The 25,989-nt window shown below is 49.2% G+C and overlaps 1 protein-coding gene across 1 annotated transcript in view; it reads right to left on the reverse strand.

The window, feature by feature from the left end:
* ASH1L (ASH1 like histone lysine methyltransferase) overlaps positions 1-25,989 on the reverse strand; it is a 79,095-nt gene that overhangs the window by 31,865 nt on the left and 21,241 nt on the right. The window contains exons 3-7 of the mRNA XM_050984925.1: positions 19,799-24,560; positions 12,991-13,092; positions 6,995-7,682; positions 4,763-4,942; positions 2,105-2,199 (exon numbers count right to left, since the gene is read on the reverse strand). Of these exons, the coding sequence (XP_050840882.1) occupies positions 2,105-2,199; positions 4,763-4,942; positions 6,995-7,682; positions 12,991-13,092; positions 19,799-24,560 (5,827 nt within the window). The remainder of the gene's footprint in view (positions 1-2,104; positions 2,200-4,762; positions 4,943-6,994; positions 7,683-12,990; positions 13,093-19,798; positions 24,561-25,989) is intronic.

A 25,989-nucleotide genomic window follows, 5' to 3' on the forward strand; every position in this document is an offset into this window, starting at 1 on the left:
ACCCCAACCCCAACACCCACCAGGGCTGACCCCAACACCCACCAGTACTGACCCTCACACTCATCAGGGCTGACCCCAACCCTTATCAGAACTGACCCTAACCCTTATCAGGGCTGACCCCAACCCCCATCAGGACTGACCCCAGCCCCCACCAGGACTGACCCCAGCCCCCATCAGGACTGACCCCAGCCCTCTCCTCGAAGCTGCCAATTTCTCCTGAGTTTTCCTGTGCACAACCCCACACTTTAACAGCCAGGACAGGACTTGCACTGCCCATGCAGGCTGTTAAATCCCAATATTGTACTCAAAGAAATCAAATCAGTTTTGAGAAGAGTCTCCCAGCCTGTTCCCGTGACCTTTACCAGAAGGGATTTAAGAATGAATTCAGACTTGGCAAATCCATTCCTAGATTTTCTGGAAAGGCTTCAAGGGGATCTGTATTTTCAGCAAGAACTGGAACTCGTTTTAGACAGGAGTTCCTGCTTTCACTGCAGATTTTGGCTCCATTCTTTCATTCCCTGTCACCCCTAAAGGACACAGACCCATGACATCATTCACACCAGTCCCCAGGGCTGACACTGCTTAGCTCCAGCCAAGATTCAGCATTCTCTGATCATTTTGCTGGAATCCTGTGGCACAGAACTGCAGGGAGCAGAGTGTTTAGGATGAGGTGTCAGGCCCAAGCTGATTTTTATTCCCCCAGCTTTTCTAACTGTTAACAAATGCCTTTATATTCCTCCAGCAATGCTCTGTGGGTTCATATAAATTCACATGCATACCCTCACCACTGGAAAATAAAAATGGTAATGTTTTCCTTACAATTTACCCCTAAATTACTTTCCATTTTCAATGCCTTATTCATCCCTAGCAGGTTCCAGGAAAGAGCTAAATCTGCTGGGAATTTGCTTTCACTTCCATGACCTCAGCAGGCCACACAAAAGGCTCTTTCAGGTGCCCTGGCACCGTGCCCCCAGCACAGGGAAGGTGCCCCCAGCCCTCCCTGGGTGTCCTGGTCACTGCTCTGGGCTTCAACCACCCCCAGGCACCCCTGGAGCCAGGGCAGAGCTGCAGGGCAGGACCAACACTGTGAACCTGGCTTTATCAGCCTACTCAAAAAGGAGCTGAGCAAGGGCACATCTTGAAGAATTTAAATTGTCACCTTCAGCTCTGAAACCTGTTCTGTGGCTCCTGATCCTCACAGATCTGTCCAAGTGCTCTGCCTTGGGTTCAGTTACAGACACAAAGCAGGGACAGCTCGTGTCTGATGGGACAAAGATTCCTGAATTCCACAAAGCTGCTGGGCCTGACAGGACTTGCAGCAACAATCACAGCACTTCAAAAGCTGGAACAATTCCCTGAGAATCAGGAAATTACTCAATGCTGCCAGGTTGAACCTGGGAAATGGTAAGAGCTGTGAACAGTGGAGCTCTGGACCATCCCCCTGCCCCAGGAGAGGCATCCTGAGCTCCATCCCCTCTGAGGGCCTGGGACAGACCTGGCTATGAAGTGTTCAAGGCCAGGGACAGGGTTTGGAGCAAGCTGGGCTCTGGAATTCCATGGAACAGGGTGGGATAAGATGATCTGTAAGGTCCCTTCCCACCCAAACCATCCCATGATTCTGTGAAATCCTAAATCCCATTTTTTTCCTACCCAAGACCTAAAAATGGGGATGAAATAAAAGCAAAGCTAACAGCAAAGCTTTAAATTCTTTCACCCTTTTATCCCTGTGTAAAGACAGACACCATTAATGGGGGGGACATGGGGGAATTCATCATTCCAGCTCTTGGGATTTAAATGGCCATAATTTACCTTGAGGTGGAGACTATTGCTCTGCATTTCATCCAAGGACTATCACAGTTAAAGCAAGTTTTCAGCTAGAATGGCATTTTCTGACACCCCCAAAAAACCAAGAGCAATGTTTTAAGCTAAAAAAAACCTTCTTGAGTCAAACTGGGGAACACAGGGGGGATGAGCTGGCAAAGTTCATGTGCCAAAAGCCACGAGTGACCTGGCAAGGGATAAAAACCAGAGAGAAGCAGAAGCTGAGCACCCCCCCAGTGCCACCTCTGTCCCCCAACACTGCAAACACAGATGAGGTACCCACCAACGTGGATGGGGGCTGGGAAGAGCCCATGCTCGTGCTCCCCTGGGGTGTATTCCAGCTTCTCCTTCTTCAGCTGGATCAGGCGACTCTTGGGGCTGTGGAGGACAGGGACAGAAGCAAAATGTCACCATGGGGAGCAGCTGTCACTTGCAAGAATGCATTTTCTGCTTCAGGTGAGGCACAAATGTCTGGAGCATCAGGCAAGAGAGGAATGAAGAGGTGTTCTCCAGGCTGCCTGTCAAACACTGATCCCAGCCCTCCACAGTGGGGGTTTCTCCATTAATGATGTAAAGGCAACACCCAACAGGACACCACCGACTTTAAATGTGATTTAAAATTAATAACTAAAGCTACACAAATAAAAGAGGACCAGCAGATTGAGTCTGGTGGTTTTGCTGAGGAACTGGACATGTAGAGCTCTCCTAAGAGCAAACATTCATCTGCTGCTCTGTTCATCAGGAAAGGCAGAAAAAAGAACAGAAATCAGAGTTAAAAAATCAATGAGACATCCCTCTGAAGGAAGAAAGAATGAGAGTGGTTGTGTGGGTCAGGCAGGTGCCAGCTCTGGACTCTGGTGTTTATAAACATCTCCTCCTGGCCAACAACAAACCTTGGAAAATAGATCTGATGTGGTTATATTTAGGACTGCAGTCCTGCAACATTCTAAATGTTAAACAGACCAAAGATTAAATGAAATTGAAGCCTACTGAAGTTTTTTAAGGGATTTATTTTAAGAACTGGACAAGTCACAGAAAGATGGCTCAAGAAAAAAAAGTGATATTATTGTTTAACTAGTGAAGGGGAAATGCAAGCTGAAAACAAAATTTGAGATAGAGATATCAACAATTGGGAATAGCAAGGAAGAAATTCTTCCCTGTGAGGATGGGGAGGCCCAGAGCAGCTCATCCCAAAGCCAGCAGCAGAGCAGGGCAGGACTCAGCACGTGGAGGCAAAGGGAAGACAAAGCAAGCCTTGGGATTTGGGAGTCCCCCCTGAAGGGCAGGGAGGAGCAGCTCCAATCTCTGCCCTCTGTGACAGTGACAGCACCCCAGGGAGTGGCCAGGGCAGGTTTAGGATGGGTAGCAGGCAGAGGTTCTTCCCCCAGAGGGTGATGGCACAGCCCCCGGGCTGCCAGAGCTGCAGGAGGGTTTGGACCCAGCTCAGGCAGCAGGGTGGGGTGGTTGGGGCTGTGCACAGCCAGGAGTTGGACTCCACGATCTTTGTGGGTCCTTTCCAACTCAGGAACACTCCAAGTTCCAAATATTTACACTCAAGAAAAGGAGAAGACTCTCTCAGCTCCACCTCTGTGAGGTTTGAAGTGTGTACAGCAGTGCCAGACCATCCCAGTGACAAAGTTTCAGCACATCTCTTTCAAACAGATAAAATTCAAGTGGCCTCACTTTGCTCACACTGAGATCTCTGTTTCTTCCTTAGTCTCGACCCTTTCACTGATTCCTTCACACTACACAGGGAGAGATGTCAGCAGGAGCAGCTGATAACCTGCACTGGCAGTTTCCCAGAGGTCTCTGAAACATTTTAAAGTGGTCTGTGACATTGTGAGAAGGTGCCAAATTTTCTCTCTTTTCAATCTGTCAGATCATGTTGGAACAGAAGCACAAATTCCTGACTTCAAGTGATTTGTTCAGAAATTAGAAATTCAGAATTAGGCATTAGAAAACATGTGTGACTACAAAGGGAAGGGACAGAGGGAGGTGTCCACATCCTAGTGGACATCAGGCTGCAAACCAGCCAGTGGGAAAAATCAAGCAATGCTGGATTTTTCTCCCCTAAACATCTCAGAGACAACAGAGATGAACTTCACTGAGCTGTGAAATGAGCTGGGTGCATAGCTGAAATTCTTTCTGACCACTTGTCACCACTCAGCCAATGCAAACAGGAACCTACTGACCCCTTCTCTGCAGCCACCCTGTGTCACAGACATGTTTCATGGAAAAATCCTTTCCTTAGGATTTTTCCTCCTGAGGAGCTGAGAGGCCTCAAGAACAAAATGCAAACAATTCTTATCTGCTGCTGTGGGATGCAACAGCAATCTGGGATTGGTCTCATGGAATTGTTTTTAATTAATGGCCAATCCCAGCCCAGCTGTCCAGACTGTCTCAGTCAGAGACAAATCTTTGTTATTCATTCTTTTTTTATTCTTAGCCAGAATTCTTCTGGCTGAGAATATTCTTCTACAGAAATCCTTCTGTAGAATATTCTTCTACAGAAATCCTTTCTTCTATTCTTTTAGTATAGTTTTAACATAATATATATCATAAAAAATTAAACCAAACCTTCTGAACACAGAGTCAACTTTTTCATCTCTTCCCTCATCCTGGGACCCCAATGTCACCAATGGTGACCCTGACTGAGAAGACCCTCACAACCTGCACACATCCAGCTCTCCCAGCACCTGCCTGGCCAGGACCATTCAGGCTCCTGAATAAATCTCTCACCTTCCTCAAGGCTGCTTTCTGACTGGGGTCACATTTCACATCCTCATGGCTCAGGGTCTGACAATTACCATCACTCTCCACATGCTTCAATTAAGCTGATGGTTTTAGTTCACCTCCTGATGAGTGAAGCTCTTTATGGCTCTAGGTGAAAAAAGAGCTTTCCCTGCATTGTCAGAGAGCAGTTTTGCTCTGTTTCACTTACTCTGTTGTTTTGTAGACATCAGAGTAGAGCCCAGCCTTCTGGTACTTCTTCTTTGGGGGTCGAGGGGCTTTCTTCTCACGCTGGCTCAGAGGAGGCAAAGGCTGCTCAGGGCTTTCAGATTCAGGTGGTTTCCCAAGGGCCTCATGTGGACTGGGAGGTTCAGCTACTGTCTCAGAGAAACTGGAAGAAAAAGTGGAGATTAAAAAAAAAGAAAATCACCTTCCCATTAAGAGAATTTCAAAGTATTTCATTATTCCTCTTTTGAGTCTGGTTCATGTTTCTGAATTTCTGGGTGTCTCAACTGCTCAAAAAAAATATTCACTGACCATGACCAAGTGGGGGTTAAGTATAATCATAAGAAAAGCATGATTCTTTTTGTGATGTTATTATTCCAAAAAGAATGTTGTTTGTGTTGCTAATGTTTATCCTTGGAGCCTCTGAGTAATTCAGAAGGCAGCTCCTGCTCTCTGCTCTGGCACTCTGTAACCCTTCCCTGAGCCTCCAGGAGAGGCACAGAGCAGCCCCTGAGCACGTGGGGCCAGCAGCTCCCTCACAGCAGCCACTTCTGCAGAGCAGAGCTGGCAGAGTTTGTTTCTTGATGCTGAGTGTGATTTGAGATCAGGGAGATTTCTGGTGTGTGCCTTCAGCAGTGACTGCACAGTGCACCCCTTAACTCCCCCCTGCTGCTGCAGCTTCACTCTCTATGTGCTGAGCATTCCTTGACATCCTGAGCTCCTGGGAGTGTTTGTGACCCTCATGAGCACACACAGCTCCTCAGGGCTCCTCACTCTGCAGCTATGAGATTTTCTGAAAAACCCTTCCTTTAGGATTTTTCATCCTGAGAAGCTGAGAGGCTTCAGGAACAAAATGTAAACAATGATTGTTTGCTGCTGTGGAATGCAACAGGTGCATCTGTGATTGGTCTCATGTAATTGTTTTTAATTAATGGCCAATCCCAGTCCAGCTGTCCAGACTGTCTTGCTCAGAGACAAACTTGTTATTCATTCTTTTTCTCTTCTTAGTAAACTTTCTAATGAAATCTTTTCTTCTGTTCTTTTAGTACAGTTTTTAATATAATACATATCATAGAATAATAAATCAAACCTTCTAAAACACAGAGTGAAGATTCTCATCTCTTCCCTCACCCTGAGACCCCTGTGATCACCATCACATTACTCCACTCAAGATGAAGGAACAACCTGTGGCACCTCATCAGTTAGCAGCTCCTTAAACATATCCTTCACCAACACAACCAATTTTTAGATCACCTGGGTGTTTTCAGTACCTGAGGAAGGACCTGAACACACTCAGGGCTGACAGCAGCAGCTCTCTGCTCACAGAGAGCAGGCACAGACCTTCCCAGGCATTTTCCTGGGGAAGCTGTGAGAAAGCTCAGAGAAAGAATTAAAACAATTCCTGTCATCCTTGCTACACCTGCTGCTAGACACATGCAGAATGTGTAATGGAGATTTCTTTACCAAAGAGTAGTTTCTTGATTAGACACTACTAGTAGTGTTTTGGTTAGTCAACAAACTGGGTCAAACTGGCTAGAAAAAGTGATAAGTTTCTTAAAAATATCGTATAGAAGAATAAAACAATAGTTCAGCCTTCTACATCATAGAATCAATGCTAATTATGACCTGGCTGGGGGCCTGCTACCACAAAGAGCAACCCTGAGTAGACCACAGCTGGTTCCCTCTACACTGACTCCTCCATTACTGTATTTGCACTTCCCCCAGACTCTGGAAGGGAGGAATGATGAACCTGACTCCATGTTTTCAGAAGGCTAATTTATTATTTTATGATACTATATTATATTAGAGAATACTAAACTAAACTATACTAAAGAATACAGAAAGGATATTTACCTTTCTGTAAAGATAATAGTGAAAGATAATAATAGAAAAAGATAATAATTAAAACTTGTGATTTTTTACAGAGTCCTGACACAGCTTGGCACTGTTTGGCCAAAAGAACTCACAGCAGAGACCAATGAAACAATCACCTGTTGGTAAACAATCTCCAACCACATTCCAAAGGAGCCAAACACAGGAGAAGCAAATCAGATAATTCTTGTTTTCCTTTTTCTCTGAGGCTTCTCAGCTTCCCAGGAGAAGAATCCTAGATTTTCCCAGAAAACGTGAACATTTCATAAAACCAAGCAGAAGATCCCCTCAAGGCCTGAAACGTTCTAGACCCCACTGAGGTACAAAAGTGCAAGGGCATCATCACCTCTTACTGCTCTCCTGCTCATCCTCGGGCAGAGACTTGTGCCTCTTCCTGGCCTGCTCCTCGGGCAGCCACCTCTTCCTCTTCCAGCCCTTGCGCTGCTCGGGGTCCAGGCTCACGCTCTGCACCACGGCCTCGATGACGTCCGTGATGGTGTCCGGCCCCAGGTGCAGGGGGCTGCTGCTCTGCTGTCTGTCCTGCAGCTCCTGGCTGACCATCCTGGCGGCCTGCAGGGCCTGCACCGACACCACGGCCTGCATCGGGTACTTGCGCGGCCGCCCCGGCCGCCGCTTCACGAAGTTGTTGCCCGTCCTCGACTGCCTCTGCAGCTTTTTGGCTTTCAGGATTTTGTTGACGTGGTCCAGATTTTTTTTTGTGGCCAGGATCTTGTTGTAATTGCACATTTTCCTCGCTTGCCTCTGCATGGCCTCCACCACGCTCCTCTTGAGGTGCCTGGGCGAGTAGGCGCCGGGCAGGGAGGCGCCCTCGGGCGCGTCCTGCTTGCCCGGGGCTCTGTCCCGGGAGTGGCTGCGGGCAGGGCTGGCAGAGGGAGGGCTGCCCATCACCCCCTCCAGGCCTTTGTCCAGCGGGGGGGGCCCGTCCTGCTGCTGGGCCATGCGCTGCAGCAGCGCGTCCACCGCGTCCTCGGCCGCCGGCGCCAGGCGGGCAGCCCGGGCGGGCACTGCCACCCCTGAAACACACACAGGCCTGAGCACAGGGGGGCACACTGGGGGGGTCATGGGCTGGGCAACCTGCAGAGCCAGGCGGGCACTGCCACCCCTGAAACACACACAGGCCTGAGCACAGGGGGACACACTGGGGGGGTCATGGGCTGGGCAACCTGCAGAGCCAGGCGGGCACTGCCACCCCTGAAACACACACAGGCCTGAGCATGGGGGACACACGGGCACACCGGGGGGGTCATGGGCTGGGCAACCTGCAGAGCCAGGTGGGCACTGCCACCCCTGAAACACACACAGGCCTGAGCACGGGGGGCACACTGGGGGGGTCATGGGCTGGGCAACCTGCAGAGCCAGGTGGGCACTGCCACCCCTGAAACACACACAGGCCTGAGCACAGGGGGGCACACGGGCACACCGGGGGGGTCATGGGCTGGGCAACCTGCAGAGCCAGGTGGGCACTGCCACCCCTGAAACACACACAGGCCTGAGCACAGGGGGACACACTGGGGGGGTCATGGGCTGGGCAACCTGCAGCTCCTTGGGGTGTAACGCTAATCATACAGGCATTCTAACAGAATAATATTGGATAGAATATCTATGGCCCAAATAATAATAATAGTAATAATAATAATAATAGTAATAATAGTAATAATAGTAATAATAATATATCTATAATAGCTATAATAATATAGAAAACAAATTATATTAATATAAATATATGTTTGATATAATATATAATATTATTATATTATATATCCAGTATAATTATAGGTATTATATATTTATTATGATTATATATAATATGATACATATTATATAAAACTATATATAATTATATATACTATATAGTTATATATATTATATAATTATATATAATTATAATTATATTACGTTATTATATTATATGCTATATGTTATAATTATATAACATATATAATACATACTCTATACGTAACATATATCATATAATATATAATCTATATATAACATATATCATACTATATATAATCTATATATAGCATATATCATATAATATATATAACAAATATAATGATGCCACAATATATAATATAACAATAATAAATAATGCATACTATAATATATATCTAAAATATAATATATTGAATATATGTCTAGTACAATACATATGATATATGATATATAATACATGATATATTATATATAATACATTATATATCATATAAGGTATATAATATATAATGCATATATACAGTATATAATATATAATGTATAACATATATATAGTATATAATGTATCATATACAACATATATACAGTATACAATATATAATATATATCATGTACTATATACTATATATTATATACAATATAATAATTGTAATAATAAGAATATAATTCTTAGTGTATAACTCCAAACTCCATATTATTTATATATTTATATTTTATATTTTTATATATTTGTAGTCCTGCAATCCTTTGGTGCCTAACTCCAATCTCCACATACACTGCGAGCTCCAGCTGCAAACTAAACTGAGCTGGGGGGAGCAAACCTGGGCTGAATGACTTCATCACCTGAAGCTGTCATTGGAACATTGATCTCCAAAGTGTGAAACCTGTGACCCAGCTTCCATTTTTAGAGGGATCCATCTGCCCAAGATGGACCTGAAAGCCCTTCAGCAAACACACCCAACTTTTTATTCTCTTAATTCTGCCTGGCCTCTGGTTTGAGACAGCATCTGTGTCTGGGACTGCCCAGAACATTCCCTGAAGAGGTTCTGGAGTTGGACAGGGACCCAGTGACACAGCTAGTCCCATTTCATATCACCCCTGCTCACACTGAATTATTCTCTTTATTCCCACACAATCCCCCATCTCTAACAGCAAAAAGCAAAGAGGGTTCACACGGTCCCTGAGTTCCTTTCTATTCAACATTGAAAATACAAAACCCTCTGTGCACATAAAAACTCAATCCTGATAAAAAATGGAGCAACATCTGACATATTTTTAAACTGAAACAACAATTCCCATTGCTCTTGCAGCTTTTTTGTCAAACAGATTAGGCTGATGATGACAGAACTGATTGGATAAAGGTAAATCAAAGCATCTGGACAGAAGAGAAAGGCTAATTTGCACAGGAAGTAAATCTAGATCTGACTTTTGAAACTGTTATATGCTTTAGAGCTGAAGATTGATGTTGGAAAAAGAAAGTTTCCAGGTCAGCCATGTAGATTATGCTGCATTAAAAAGGGATTTATTCCAAAGCAAGAGCTTCCCAAAGCTGCCCTGTGCTCCTCAGGGATGACATTCCATCAGGAGAAATGAAATGGATGCTGCCTTCCCATAAACACATCCCAAGTGCACAAAAGGGGAGTTTAACTGGGGCCAGCTCCTTAGATCAGATCTGCCTAAGCCAGAGGGGCCCAGGGGGAGCCTGCTGTCAAGGAACTGTCAGAGGAAGACACCAAAATGGGTTGATCAGGGGCTCCAGCACTGGGCAGCACGGAGATTATTTGTCAGATGACAGAGATAAAGCACAACCAGTTTAAATATCCTCTAGCCTGCTAGCTACTCTTGCAGTATTTTCTATTTAAATATTTTCTATTTTTCCAATTGTGTCAATCTGGAGAACACATTTCTCACTGAGATCCCAAAGTCAGGAGTTTGTAAATATCTAATATCTAAAATATGATATGATATGATATGATAAGGTATTATATGATATGATATCTAACATACTTTGTTTTGCAAACAAACATGTATTTTCTAGCCTTTTAGCTATTCTTGCAGTATTTTCTAGTTTAAATATTTTCTAATATTTTTCCAATTGTGTCAATCTGGAGAACACATTTCTCACTGAAATTCCAAAATCAGGAGCTTGTAAATATCTAATATAATATTTAATATAAAATATATTTTGTTTTTCACAAAAAAAGGTGTTTTCCAGCCTTCTAGCTATTCTTGAAGTATTTTCTAGATTAAATATTTTCTAGTATTTTTCCAACTGTGTCAATCTGGAGAACACATTTCTCACTGAGATTCCAAAGTCAGGAGTTTGTAAATATCTAATATATGATATGATATGATATGATATGATATGATATGATATGATATGATATGATATGATATGATATATAATATAATATAATATATACTATAGTAATGTAATGTAATATGTAATATATTTTGTTTTGCAAACAAACATGTATTTTCTAGCCTTCTAGCTATTCCTGAAGTATTTTCTAGTTTAAATATTTTCTACTATTTTTCCAATTGTGTCAATCTGGAGAACTAATTTCTCACTGAGATTCCAAAATCAGGAGATTGAAGTGCAAACAAAAAGGTGTTTCAGAGTACACAATTTGGAGGAGAAGGAGTCAGCAAAACTTGATTTAAAAATCCTCCTCTGGACAATGCTCTCCTGGTGACACAGACAAGAGAATTCTGCTGTGAGCTGACAGGGACACCCCAACAATCCAGGACAACTGGAAGGATTTACACTCCCAGCTCTGCCTTTCAGATGGAATAAATAAATTTAAATTCCCCTTTGTGGGATGGAGCTGGGGCTCCTCACCTGCTCAGGGACCCTCAGGCAGCTCCACATTCCCTGGGGGCTGGGGCACTGCAGGCTCTGCTCTGGGACAGCTGCAGCTCCTCCCTGACAAAGCCCTGGAGCCCACCCACATTCCACAGGCATGGAAAGCACAACCAGGACTGATCTGCTCAGCTGCATCCTCACCTCGGGGGCTTTGGAGGTGATAAATTTGTGATTTATCAGTGCTCCTGCACAAAGCCCTGCTCACTTCACCTCCTGCTCCCAGCCACAACTGCAGCTGCCCCTTGCAAGGGAGTGAGGGCAAGAAAGGGATTGAGCAGAGGAGAAAGGAAGATTCCTTTCCCACTGTTCCTGCAGCACAGGCTGGATGTAAACATCTGTTTACCTGCTGTAAACATCTGTTCAAACAGGCAGGAAATGGCACTTTTGGCACATCCTCCTAGATGGAAACCATCACTTGCTCTAAGCACCAGTCCCAGGGATTCACTGCACATTTGCAGCCAGTTTGGGAGTCTGAGAAATGCCTGAATTCTGGAAACCATCACTGGTTCTAAGCACCAATCCCAAGGATTTACTGCACATTTGCAGCCAGTTTGGGAGTCTGAGAAATGTCTGAATTGTTCTAATCAGAGTGTTTCTGCAACTGAGCTTCTTACAAAATGGGTCAACCTGCTGGATTTTCTTCTGTCCACTCCCAGGGGAGCTCACATTCCATTTTTACAGCATCACAGAATGGCTTGGGTTGGAAGGGACCTTAAAGACCATCTTGTTGCACTCCCTGCCATGGGTAGGGACACCCTCCACTGGAGCAGGTTGCTCAGAGCCCACTCCAGCCTCTCCTGCTACCCTCAGTGACCTGCAGGGAATGTCAGCCCTTGGCTGTCCTGCTGCAACATCCACCCCAGATCCTGCACCCAAGATCTGCTCTTGTATCATGGATTTGCTGAGAAGCCATCAGACTTTCAGTACTTCCATTATCTCTCTCCCATGAGCATTTCTGGCCTGGCTGGGGGCAGTCACTGATGGTTGGGATCAGCCCTCCATCACCTTGGCAGGATTCTGACATGTCAGTAAGAAAACTCCACAGCACAGCCTGGCCTGATCCTCCTGTGACCTGCCCAGGGCCAAGAACCTCTGCCTCCAGAGCAGGGCCAGAGTCAGGATTTTACCCAGGGAGGAATTAATTAATTCCTCTAATCCATTAATTAACTGAAATGTCACAGCCTGGATTAAAGCCCTGAGCTCCACAAGGCCAAACTTAACCTGGTGAGGAACAGCTGTGCTGCTGCTTCTCTGAGCACCTCAAATCTTCCTGTTCTACAGCCCAACCCACAGCCCTTGTACCCCAAAATGTCAGTGGAAAAAAGGAGTGGAAATCACCAGGAGCTGAAGCTCTCACAGCCAGGCTGTCCCAGAATGTCAGAGGACAAACTCAGGATCACCATGAGCTGGAGCTCTCACAGCCAGGCTGTCCCAAAATACCAAAACACAAACTCAGGATCTCCATGAGCTGGAGCTCTCACAGCCAGGCTGTCCCAAAATACCAAAACACAAACTCAGGATCACCATGAGCTGGAGCTCTCACAGCCAGGCTGTCCCAGAATGTCAGAGGACAAACTCAGGATCTCCATGAGCTGGAGCTCTCACAGCCAGGCTGTCCCAAAATACCAGAACACAAACTCAGGATCTCCATGAGCTGGAGCTCTCACAGCCAGGCCGTGTCTCAGCACAGCTCAGAACACCCAGGGATGCCAAAGCCCAGGTCCCTGAGCAGCACTTGCCTGGAGAAGAAGTGCTCTCTGATGTGGATCTCTTCCTGGAGGGGCTGCAGTTTGTGCTCTCCGACTGCCTCTGAGAGGGCTTCTCCTGGCTGGGCAAAGTGCCTGCAAGGCAGAGCAGGGAAAGGCACAAAATCCATCATTTCAGGCTGAAGGCTCCAATTCAGGTTACTCTGAACACCTGTGGGCTCCCAGGAGGAGGGGGAGGATGGAGAGGGAAAACCAAGCAGGGATTGCACACAGAGGTAAAGAAGCCATGAATAAAAACATGTCATATTAACCACTAAAATGAGCTTGGCAGTGAGAAAAGGAGAGAAGGAAAAGAAAAGGGAAGGGGGAAGGAAGGGAAGGAAGGAGAAGGGAAGGAGGCCCCTGTTTTCTTTCTGTGCCTGTCCTTTCCTTTCCTATGACTTTCCCTTGACAGGTCCGGTCCTGTCCGTTCAGTTCAGTTTCCTTTCCGTGCCTTTCTGTCTCATTTCCTTTCATTTCCTTCCTTGACCCTTCCTTCCTTTCCTTCGTTCCTTCTCGCTTGCAACTTGCCTTCCCCTTTCCCTTCACTGCCCTTCCTTCCCTTCCGCGCCCTTCCTTCCACTCCCTTCCCCTTGCCCTTCCCTTCCCTTCCCTTCACCTTCCCTCCCGTCCGCCTGCAGGCCCGGCCCCCGCCCGTCCCGGCACCTTCCCTTCCCTCCCCCCTTCCCTCACCGTCCCTGCCCCTTCCCTTCCCTCCTGCCCTCCGTCCCTCACTCCTCCCCCCTCTGCCTCCTCTCCCCTCCCCCCCCTCCTGCTTTTCTCCTTTTTTTTCCTTTTTCCAGTTTGGTGCTTCCTGGGGTTTATCACACCCCGAAGCATTGGAGGGGTTTGGGCTGGGAGGAGGAACCCTTAAATCTCATCCCATTCAGCCCCCCTCCTTGGCAGGGACACCTTCCACTGCCAACCAGCTTTGCATCCATCTCCCCTCTTGGTTGCTGGACTTGCAAGCAGTACTGAGCACCTGAACCAGGCATCACTTGTGCTTCCTGGGCTTCATTTCCCTCTGTCCTTTCCATGACAATTATTACTATTGTTATTATTTATTATATATCATTTTATTACAATTGTTAAAGAGTTCTTATCTCAAGCCATGAGTTTCGCTTTATTCTGACCCTCTGCCCAGCCACCCCTCTGGGTTCAGGGAGCTGCTGCAGCAGGTCTGTCATTCCAGAGAGACTTTTCCTCCTGAGGAACTCCAAGATGCATTGAATTTAAAAAATCTACATTAACCGAGTACCCTGGGAGCTGGAATTGAAAATAGAAATTAAACAGCGGGAGTTAAGTGGGGAATGGACTGAAATTCACAACAGGGAAAAAAAAGAGGGAGAAAGTTTTGGATGTCGCAGAGATGGCTCTGCTGGCAGGGGGTGGCACATCCCGGGGGCTGTCACCGCCGTCCCGTTCGGGTCCCCTCGGTCCCGCTCGGGTCCCCTCGGCCCGGTTCGGTTCACCCCGGCCCCGCTCGGGTCCCCCCGGTCCGTTCGGGTCCCCCCTGCCCCGCTCGGTCCCCTCAGTCCCGTTCGGGTCACCCCGGCCCCGTTCGGTTCACCCCGGCCCCGTTCGGGTCCCCCCTGCCCCGCTCGGACCCCGCAGGTCCCTGTTCGCGGGCGACTCACGGCCCCGTTGGGGTCCCCTCCGTTCTGTAGGGTCCCCCATGCCCGCTCGTCCCTCAGTCCCGCGGGTCACCCAGCCCCTTCGGGTCCCTCAGGTCGGATTTCGGGTCCCCCCTGCCCCGCTCGGTCCCCTCAGTCCCGTTCGGGTCACCCCGGCCCCGCTCGGTCTCCCCGCCCCACCGGGCTCGGCGGGACGCGGCAGAGGAGCGGCGGGGCCGCCAGGGGGCGCTGCTGCCCGCCGGTCCCGCGGCCTCGGGGCGGGAACGGGAACGGCCGGGACCCCTCAGGACAGGGACCGGGACTGGGACACCTCGGGAACGGGACCCCTCGGAACTGGGACCAGGACCCCGACCCCTTGGGAAAGGTACCGGCACAGGGTCCGGGACTCTTTGGGGCAGGGACTGACACGCGGTCTGGGACTGCCCGGGTCACCCCAGGAGCACCGTGCCCGGTGACACCGGTTACCCCACGGGAACGGCACCCGCAGCTCACCCAGACCGGGACAGCCAGAGCGGGACCAGCCTCGCACCCGGCCCGGTGTTTGGAGAGGGAACGGAAGCGGCACCGACAGCTCAGCTGCAGCCACCCCCAGCACACGGCTGATCCCCTTTGATCCTGCACTGGGGCTGATCCCCTTTGCTCCTGCACTCGGGCTGATCCCCTTTTCCTCCTGCATGGGGCTGATCCTTTTTCCTCCTCTATGGGGCTGATCCCCTTTTCCTCCTGCACTCGGGCTGATCCCCTTTTCCTCCTGCACGGGGCTGCTCCCTTTTCCTCCCGCACGGGGCTGATCCCCTTTGCTCCTCGCACTGGGCTGATCCCCTTTTCCTCCCGCATGGGCTGATCCCCTTTTCCTCCCGCACTCGGGCTGATCCCCTTTTCCTCCTGCATGGGGCTGATCCCTTTTCCTCCTGCACTCGGGCTGATCCCCTTTTCCTCCTGCACTCGGGCTGATCCTTTTTCCTCCTGCACTCGGGCTGATCCCCTTTTCCTCCTGCACTGGGGCTGATCCTTTTTCCTCCTCTATGGGGCTGATCCCCTTTTCCTTCTGCATGGGGCTGATCCCTTTTCCTCCTCTATGGGGCTGATTCCCTTTTCCCCCTCCATGGGGCTGATCCCCTTTTCCCCCTCCATGGGGCTGATCCCCTTTTCCCCCTCCATGGGGCTGATCCCCTTTTCCTTGCTGCCTCCTGGACTGCCAGGACTCCAAGTGGAACACACCAAGCCACAGGAGCTGTAAGCAGCACCAAGGCTGGCCTAAGATAGGGCATCACTTATCCAAAATAACTCTGATGGAAAGCTGCAGGAGGTCAGGAGCAACTTTGGATGAACAGGCAGCAGAGTCCTACAAAACTCCCCTGGACAAAACCCCAGAGCCTCGTGGGCTGCCCTGCTGTGGCTGTGCCAAGGTCACACAACAGCCTCAGGTGGGAATGTCACCTGTGCTTCACCTCTCTGGAAAATCCAACCTCCTTGGGAGTCCTGTCTGCACAAACAGCCACCACAACCCTCTCCTAACACAACTCACAGCCAACACAACCCTCTCCTAACACAACTCACACACAGCCACCACAACCCTCTCCTAACACAACTCACAGCCAACACAACCCTCTCCTAACACAACTCACAGCCACCACAACCCTCTCCTAACACAACTCACAAACAGCCACCACAACCCTCCCCTAACACAACTCACACACAGCCACCACAACCCTCTCCTAACACAACTCACACACAGCCACCACAACCCTCTCCTAACACAACTCACAGCCACCACACCCTCTCCTACCACAACTCACCCGCCACCACAACCCTCTCCTAACACAACTCACAGCCACCACAACCCTCTCCTAACACAACTCACACACAGCCACCACAACCCTCTCCTAACACAACTCACACACAGCCACCACAACCCTCTCCTAACACAACTCACAGCCACCACAACCCTCTCCTAACACAACTCACAGCCACCACAACCCTCTCCTAACACAACTCACAGCCAACACAACCCTCTCCTAACACAACTCACAGCCAACACAACCCTCCCCTAACACAACTCACAGCCACCACACACCCTCTCCTAACACAACTCACAGCCAACACAACCCTCCCCTAACACAACTCACAGCCACCACAACCCTCCCCTAACACAACTCACAGCCACCACAACCCTCTCCTAACACAACTCACACACAGCCACCACAACCCTCTCCTAACACAACTCACAGCCAACACAACCCTCTCCTAACACAACTCACAGCCACCACAACCCTCCCTAACACAACTCACAAACAGCCACCACAACCCTCTCCTAACACAACTCACAGCCAACACAACCCTCCCCTAACACAACTCACACGCCACCACAAACCCTCTCCTAACACAACTCACAGCCACCACAACCCTCCCCTAACACAACTCACAGCCAACACAACCCTCTCCTAACACAACTCACAGCCACCACAACCCTCTCCTAACACAACTCACAGCCACCACAACCCTCTCCTCCCAACACAACCCACACACAGGCAAACCCCTGCAAATATCTGCCAATGTGGTAAAAAGAATTTTTTCTACCAGTTAGGCCAGGTTTCTGTTCAAAATGTGGCGGTGAGGTAGTATTGCATGGTTTTCCACATGGAATACTCTGAAATAAAGCATCACAAACATCCCCTGTGGATCCAAAAGACCCATTCTGGATGAGTTCCCTGATTGTTTATTCCAAGTCTCTGATCCAGCACCACCACGCACCTAAACTGCATCAGGTCTTATAAATAAATAATCTTTGATGCACCAAAGGTTTTCCCTCTGTCTGTGCCCTTTCTTTAATCTTTAATCCATGGTCATGGATTCAGAATCACCATTTGGCACTGTGGCTAAAACAAAAACACCCCAAACACAACATGCAAGCTGACATGGATCTAAAACCCCCAAATTTGACATTTCTCTTTCCTGGGGCTTTTTATCAGATATAGTTTAAGTTTTCCAAGTGGTGTGGGGCTCCTTGGGAATGAGCTGGGCCCCAATCCAAATGCCAGCCTCATAAAATATCCAGGTCTGAGGTGGGAATGCACTGCCTGGAAGTGACAGCAGCCTGAGGAATCACTCCAACCTCCTGGGGCAGGGAGCAGGCAGAGCCTTCACAAAAAGCATCTCTGCTCTCCCCCTCCCTGGGGTTACTCCTCACCCAAACCCAGGTCAGATCATTCACCTCAAAGGAAAACTTCTCTCAATTCCCACAGAGCCAAACTGAACTCTCTGAGTGCCCCAGCACTTGGAACTTCTCTTTCAATCACTGCAGGAGAAGCAATCTCATGGTTCTGCTGCCTTCTCCACACTCCCCTCACCACCCCAAGTAATTTCACTACCAGCACAAAGAAATAGGAATTGGTCAAAGATCCAGCTGTGCTTAAAATAAAGAAGGAAAACATCAAAAACCATAAAAACAAATCAAGAGAAAATCCCTGTCCATACACAGGTGAGCAGAGCAGAGGAGGTGGCAGCAGGCATCAGAGCAGGAGTGGCCCATGGGAAGGAGCAAGAGCAGAGCCAGGAATGTGAGGAGGGATTTTTCAGTCCTGGCAGCTGGTTCTTGCTCTGTGAAATATTAGTCACAAGTGGCTTTGGGAAATGATTTAAACTCCAAGGGAGAAGCAGCTCAGGCTTCCTTCACACGCTGGAAGCAGGCAGGAGCACGAGCTGCACTTGCCCTTTGCAGGTGATCTTTTCTTTTCCTTAATATTATGCAAATGAAAAGCTCCTGTTCCTGCTCCTCCTGCTCCAGTTTTGCTCGAGGCTGTCAGATGCATTTCCCAACTATGAATAAATCCAAAATTTCTAGGTTTGGTCTCAGGCATCCCCAGCATCAACCCCAGCTGTTCTGAGGTGTTGCAAGAGGCCTCAAGGCAAGGATTGAAAGTTCTGTTGTAGCAGAGATTGTCAAATTACCAAAATGGAGTTACATAAAGGAAGAGGAAACATTTTCTTAAATGGAAACATTACTCACAACAGTAGCAACAACAGGTGGTCTGAACCAAACCAACCAAACTTCAAACATGGCTTTGAAAGTAGCAAAAATTGTGAGAATTTCCCTAATTTCTCCAGAAAATTAAAATGTATGGAAAAAGCAAAGACCTTGGCATGAGAAAGCAAAGCCTTAGCAAGTAAAGGAGCAAGAGGAGTCAGTTGGGAGGAGGGACAGACTGCCATGGGTGGTTCTGGGGGAGGTCCCACATCAGTCTGAGCTGACACTGCAGGAACAGAGCTCCTGGTGAGGGCAGGGCTGGAGCCCAGAATGAACAGAACCCAGCAAAACTCATGGAACAGAGCTCCTGGTGAGGGCAGGAACCCAGAATGATCCCTGTAGAGCCAAAACCTCACCTGCCCCTGCTCCAGGTGTACTTGGTACAAGAGAGCCAAGCTAAACTCATGGAACAGAGCTCCTGGTGAGGGCAGGGCTGGAGCCCAGAATGAACAGAACTCAGCAAAACTCATGGAACAGAGCTCCTGGTGAGGGGCAGGAACCCAGAATGATCCCTGTAGAGCCAAAACCTCACCTGCCCTGCTCCAGGTGACTGGTACAGAGAGCCAGCTAACTCATGGAACAGAGCTCCTGGTGAGGGCAGGGCTGGAGCCCAGAATGAACAGAACTCAGCAAAACTCATGGAACAGAGCTCCTGGTGAGGGGCAGGAGCCCAGAATGATCCCAACAGAGCCAAAACCTCACCTGCGCCTGCTCCAGGTGTGTTTGGCACAAGAGAACCCAGCAAAACTCATGGAACAGAGCAATTGGTGAGGGCAGGGCTGGAGCCCAGAATGATCCCTGCAGAGCCAAAACCTCACCTGCCCCTGCTCCGGGTGTGTTTGGCACAAGAGAACCCAGCAAAACTCATGGAACAGAGCTCCTGGTGAGGGCAGGGGAAGGCTGGAGCCCAGAATGAACAGAACTCAGCAAAACTCATGGAACAGAGCTCCTGATGAGGGCAGGGGCAGGCTGGAGCCCAGAATGAACAGAACTCAGCAAAACTCATGGAACAGAGCTCCTGGTGAGGGCAGGGCTGGAGCCCAGAATGATCCCTGCAGAGCCAAAACCTCACCTGCGCCTGCTCCAGCTGTTTGGTACAGCAGAACCCAGCAAAACTCCTGCAAAGGCCGAGCTCCCTTACCTGCCAGGGGCTGCAGGGCCTTTTCCAGGGAGGAGGGCACGGGCTCCTTGCGCAGGGCCCGGCCGAGCGCCGCGTCCTGCCCGCCGAACAGCCCGGGGCTCTCAGGTAACTTTTTCCGTCCGTTGGTGCTGGCAGAGTTGCTGACCCTGCAGCTGCCTATTGCACTTGTGAAAAGGTTTGTGTGTTCATCGCTGCTGGCTGCCTCTGAGCTGGGAGTGAACCCCCCCAGGGACAGAGCTGGGGAATTTTCGGAGCAGTCAATCTGCAGAGGTGTCTGTAATCCCAGCGCCAAGGAATTGGCCTCCGAGGGCTCTCTCCTGACCCACTGCTCATCTCTGCTTAGCAAACCCTTGGAAGGTGACAGGTGAGGACAAGCCATGTGGCATCTGTGTTTCTCTTTGTGTTTGTACCTATCTCCAACAGCCTCCTTGCCAAACCTGTAGCGCTTCAAGGACTCCAGAACCGTTCTGGAGGAGCTGTTGGCCGCGATGGTGTCCATGGAAACCTGGGGCTGCTCGGAGGAGGAGCGGTGCTCCCGGTGCTTGTGGCGGTGCCTGTGCTTGTGTTCCAGCATCCAGCCGTAGGCCATCTCGGGGGGGACGCTGGGGTACGTGCTCATGGACAGCAGAGGAGTCCTGCTGGTGGTGAGGAAAGCTTCCTGGCGCAAGAGTTTATGCTTCTTCTTGTGGTATTTGGTGGGGTTGAGGAGCAGGTGGCCTGTATGCATGTAGGAAGGGGGGGGTAGGGGGGTGGTGAAAGAAGGAGAGGGTGGAGGAGGGTAAAGAGTTGGAGGGTACCTTCCGTAATAACCTAATCCTATGGGAGCAGCTGCCAGGGGAGAAGGGGAGTAAGGCATGCCATAGGAGGGGTAGAACCCGGTGCTGGACAGGGGGAAGCTGAGGCTATGCATGAAAGGCATTTCTGCCATAGCTTCCCGCATTTTTGGAGGCCTGCCTCTCTTTTTCTTTAAGTCAGGTTTTCTAATGTAGTGCAAAGGATCTAAAGGAAAAGTAGGGTGGGTGTAGAAACTGTTGAAATTTATCCTAAAAATGGTAGGCAGCAAATCTCGGGGTATAAAATGGTGACTTCTGTGGGTTATTCTAATTTCACTTAATCGACTTATTAACTCCTCCAACTCGGCGAGGAAATCAGGGTCCTGCCTCCCTCGGAGCTGAGGGTATTTCTTTTTCCTTTTCCTCTTCTGCCTCTTCATCTTGTCGTAGCTGAGGTAATCGTGGCTGCGGCGCTTGCACTTGTGCTTGTGCTTCTCCTTCAGGTTGCTGAGCACGGTGGAGGTCTCGGCCGGGATGAGGGACACGTGGTCGAACGAGTGCCTCTTCTTCTTCTGCCCGCAGAACTTCTCGGCCCGGTCCGAGGTGCTGTTGTTGTCGGTGCCGATGCCGCTGTCGCTGGGGATGGTCTCGTCGCTGTGCGACTCGCTCACGGGGGACGGGGTGGCCTCTTTGAGCGACGTCAGCTCGCTCAGGTGCGACGGCGAGTTGGGCAGCAGCGTGGGCGGCGACAACCTCCTCCTCCCCTTGGCCGCTTTCTTCATGGCCAGCGTCTGCACCACGCTGCCCTGCCTGGAGTGGAGGTGCAGGTAGGGCACCGAGCTGGGCTCGATGAAGCCGGCGTCGCTGCTGACGGGGCTCTGCCCGCCGCTGACGGCCGAGGACTGCGAGCAAACCGGGGACGGCAGGATCTCCGGGGGGGTGGCTGCCGAGGGCAGCAGGTGGGGAAGGACTTGTCCTAGGGACGTACCAGGAGCTTGCTGGGCAGATTTCTCCAGAACTGTCAGACTGGCGGCACTGCTGGCTAAAAGGCCGTTCAGGACAGCTTTAGGTTTCCTCCCTCTCCTTTTTCCTATGTAGATTGTTCCTTTCTTGCTGACGTTGATTTGCTGGCCGAGTTTGGAGCCGAATGTGGCGGCAAGAGTGGACACGGTGTTGTGGAGCTTGGATTGCATCTTCCCTTTGGTATTTGGTTCCACTGTACTGGACAGAATCTGATTCAGGAGTTTCTTTCTCTTCAGAGTTTTCATTTTATTTATTTTTCGAATAATTGTTTTCATTAACTGTCCGTTATTTCTCTTGGCAACTTTTCTGTCTGAGTCTACTTCCAAATCACTCATGCTACAAATACTGGGGCTTTGGACTTCCTCTGGCCCTCGGAGCTGGTCCTTCCTCTCAAAGAACTCCCCAGGTCGATGCTGTTCACTTTCAGGCCCCATCTTGCTCGAGTTCTCTGTTCCAACAAAAGGTGCCACAGACAGAATAGGTGGTTTCATTTTTATTGATGACCTGATCTGCCTTTTAGGTCTCCCTCTCTTTTTAGGAAAAGCTTGTCCCGATAAGCTTTGTTTTAGGGAGGGAATTTCAACTTCAGGCTGCAAAATGGGAGGTTCTTGCTCTTCTTTTGACTGCACTGAGAAGACTTTGGATGCTGGGATCTTAAGGGTTCTTTTGGGGGGACCTTCGAGTTCTGGCATTTCCTTGGATTTAGGTCTTCCTCTCTTGGGTTTGTATATGTCAGGTAAGAAATCATCTGACATACACAAGCTAGAGGGTTGTTTGTGAGAGCTGTAGAACTTGGGAGCTTGTTTGTCAGTCTCAGCCAGCAGTGCCAGAGACTGTCCATTCGCTTCATTCAGCTTTGGCAACTGATGTTTGACAAATTCGTGCTCCACAAATGAGGACGATCCGATGTTTTTCAGGAATTTGGCCTGCTCCAAATTACTGCTGGATAGTGCACTGTATGAAATGTTTTTAAAAAGCTCTGACCTTTCCAGCTCCAGACCCTTCGGAGGTCGGCACGCGCTCCTCGACACCACTTTAGTCCATCGTGGCTTCCTCCCTTTTCTTTTCTTCAAAGGTTTGGATTGCTGAGTGCTGCTCAGGTTTTTTGCTCCTTGGCAGGATTTCTCAGATGCAGCTATTGCACCGATCTTGAGGAACTGCTTGCTCCCAAACAAGCTGGTAAAACTAACTACTGAAGGGGTGACAGTGGCGTGGATGCTTGTCTCAGCTGCCAAAATGGGCTTTTTCCCTGTGGGAGGACTTGTTCTGGAAGTTTCCACGTAAGATGCTTTTGAATCACTCAAGTCTTTCTCAGCACCTTTAAAATCCGTGCTGAGGGTGTGGCTCAATGTCCTGTTGAGACCCAGCAGGGAGCTGTCCGAGGAGAAGGGCGTTTTGCCCACGGGATCTGAAATGCCCTCCAGGAGCTCTGCCGTGGAACTTAAGTGCAAGGAGTTGGATGCCAGCTGGGAGGAGGCCGTGGAGAGGCTCCTGTTGAGGGTGGGGACAGACACGGTGGGGGAAGGAGATGGGAGATTCCCCTCTCCCACTGCACTGAACGGGGACTTGGCTGTCGACACCTCCGAGGCACCTCCTGTCCTGAAGTCTGGTGAAGTGCAATAAACTGGAGGCTGCTTCTCGTGCTTTGATGTTTCATAAATCCCCTTCTCACTGGATGAGTAGGCATCCTGTGGAACACACATTCCTTCACTGAACATCTCTTTGCCTACATCGGCGATTTCTTTCCGAATTGAAAACTTGTCCAAGATGCTTTCTTTGCTCTGTCTCATAATGTGCTTCTCAAAGGTTTTGCTGGTTGTATTTTCCTTCAGTAAATCTGCAGGCTCGTGGCTTTCAAGGCTACTGAGGTTTGAATTGCAAGGAAGCTTAAAGGGCTCTGAGGAGGGCACGAGGGCGTCTGCTTTCAGAGCTCCAGAGTCCTTGGTAGCCAAACCAGCTGGGCTGCCAATCCCTGCTGGCTTCTTCCCACACTCCTTGCTAACCAATCCCACGGGACTGCTAATTCCTGGCACCTTCCTCCCAGGGTCCTTGCTAACCAGTCCCATGGGGCTGCCAATCCCTGGTGTCTTCCTTCCAGAGTCTTTGTTAACCAGAGCAGTGCTGTTCCCTGTGCCTGGCATCTTCCTCCCAGAATCCTTGCTGAGCAGACCTGTAGGACTATTTATTCCCAACAACTTCTTCCCAGCATCCTTGTTAACCAATCCTGATGGAGTGCTGATCCCCACTGGCTTCTTGAGAGGCTCCTTGGTAGGCAGTGCAGCTGGAGAGCTGATCCCTGGAAGTTTCCTCCCCACATCTTTGCTGATCAACCCAACTGCAGAGCTGCTCACTGGCTGCTTCTTTCCTGAATCCTTGTGGACTAACCCTGTTGGAGTGCTGATGCCTGGAGGCCTCTTCCCAGAGTCTTTGTTAACCAATCCAATTAAGGGGCTGATTGCTTGGGGCTTCTTCCCAGAGTCTTTGTTGACCAGTATGGCTGCACTGCCAATCCCTAATGGCTTCTTCCCTGAGTCCTTGTTCACCAGTCCCACAGCAAGCCCAGAGCCTGGCAGCTTCTTCACCAAATCTTTGTTCACCAACCCACCTGCACTTATAGCTCCTGGCAGCTTCTTCCCAGAGTCTTTCACCAAACCAGATGTAGTTCCATTTCCACTTCCAGGCTTCTTCTGCTTGGTTTTGGAAGACTTGGAAGGAGGACAAGTTGCAATGAGCTGAGCCAATTTTTCTGTGACAGTTGTTGCTCCGTTAATTTCTGTTCTATCCTTTAAATCAGAATTATGGCTACTGATAAGGGCTGGAGGAGATGACTTTATGTAATCTGTCATTTCAGAATGCAATGGGGAAACTTTCTTAGATAAAGGGGCTGTTTCTACTTCGATACCTTCTTCCACGTGTAACTCAACTGCTGCAACTTCTCCAGCTTTCTTGTAAGCCTTGGGAGGGTCCTAGGAGTTAATAAACAAAAAAAAGTCTTTAGGAACAGGGTACAAAGTATCACTCTGAGTAACACAGTCTCTTTTTATGTCTAGGTGATTAACACTTGCTCTGGTTACTGTATAAACAGAGGATGAATGATCCCATGGATTTTAAACCAAACAATAAATATCAGTAATTTAAATAATGCAAATAATAGTGATATTCATATTTAAAGCAAAATGTTTTCATGGTGGACATGCTGAGGCTTTGCTGATGTTAACAAAACCCAAACTCCCTCCCCAGAAATACAAACCATTTAATCTGGGCCCCAATTATTACAAATATCCTCCAAAAATACTGTTGATGTTTATTAATAAAAACTCACTAACAACAAAGTGCTGGGCTATTTATAGTGTGAGAGCACTTGGAGAGCTCACGTGGGGCTGAGCAGCAGCTGAGCCGTGCCCTGGAAGGGCTGGCACTGTCACCCTGTCCCTGCTGGCAGCTCAGCCCTGTCCCCCAGCTCCTCCCAGCACAGCACTGACGGTCAGGGAAATAAACAAAATAAAATAAATCAAATTATTCTGGTTTTGTGGATGTGCACACACGTGAAATAACTGAAACTCACACTTATTTCCAGCTCACACCTAACCCAACTTGACATTTCTTCTGTAAAGGTTAAAATCAAAACTGCAACACATCACAAATCCTACTGAGAGCATCTCAATAAATTCCTCTTTTATTTTGGAAGGACTTTCTTTACACAGAGTGCCCAACACATCTCTGCAGGGCAGGGGACACATCCACTGCAAGCAGGGGCTGGCAATGGAAGGCTCTGAGCCCTGATGAGGAAATTCTGCCCATGGCTCTGATGTCCCCAGCACCACAAGGACATGGAAATGCTGGAGCAAGTCCAGAGGAGGCCATGAAGTTGCTGAGGGGACTGGAGGCAGGCTGGGAGGGCTGGGAATGTTCAGCCTGGAGAAGAGAAGGTTGTGTGGAGATCTCAGAGCCCCTTGCAGGGTCTGAAGGGGCTCCAGGGAAGCTGGAGAGGGACTGTTCATCAGGAACTGCAGTGACAGGACAAGGGGGAATGGCTTCAAACTGACAGAGAAAATTTAGGTTGGATATGTGAGAGAAATTCCTCCCTGGGAGGGTGGGCAGGCCCTGGCAGCTGTGGCTGCCCCTGGATCCCTGGCAGTGCCCACGGCCAGGCTGGACAGGGCTTGGAGCAGCCTGGGACAGGGGGAGGGGTCCCTGCCAAGGAATCAGCTGGGCTTTAAGGTCCCTCCCAGCCCAAAGTCCCTGTGATGCTGGGATTTGTTCCCAGTTTGAAAACCTCCTGGGACCCACCAGAACAAACAGGGAGTGAAAGACCCCAATGGCACAGCTCTCCATCCCTCTGCCACAAAACCTGGTGTGGCAATGGGCTGGCACTCCCAGCACCTGATCCCAGAG

This window comes from Serinus canaria, chromosome 25 (assembly GCF_022539315.1).
Source record: "Serinus canaria isolate serCan28SL12 chromosome 25, serCan2020, whole genome shotgun sequence".
Lineage (NCBI taxonomy): Eukaryota > Metazoa > Chordata > Aves > Passeriformes > Fringillidae > Serinus > Serinus canaria.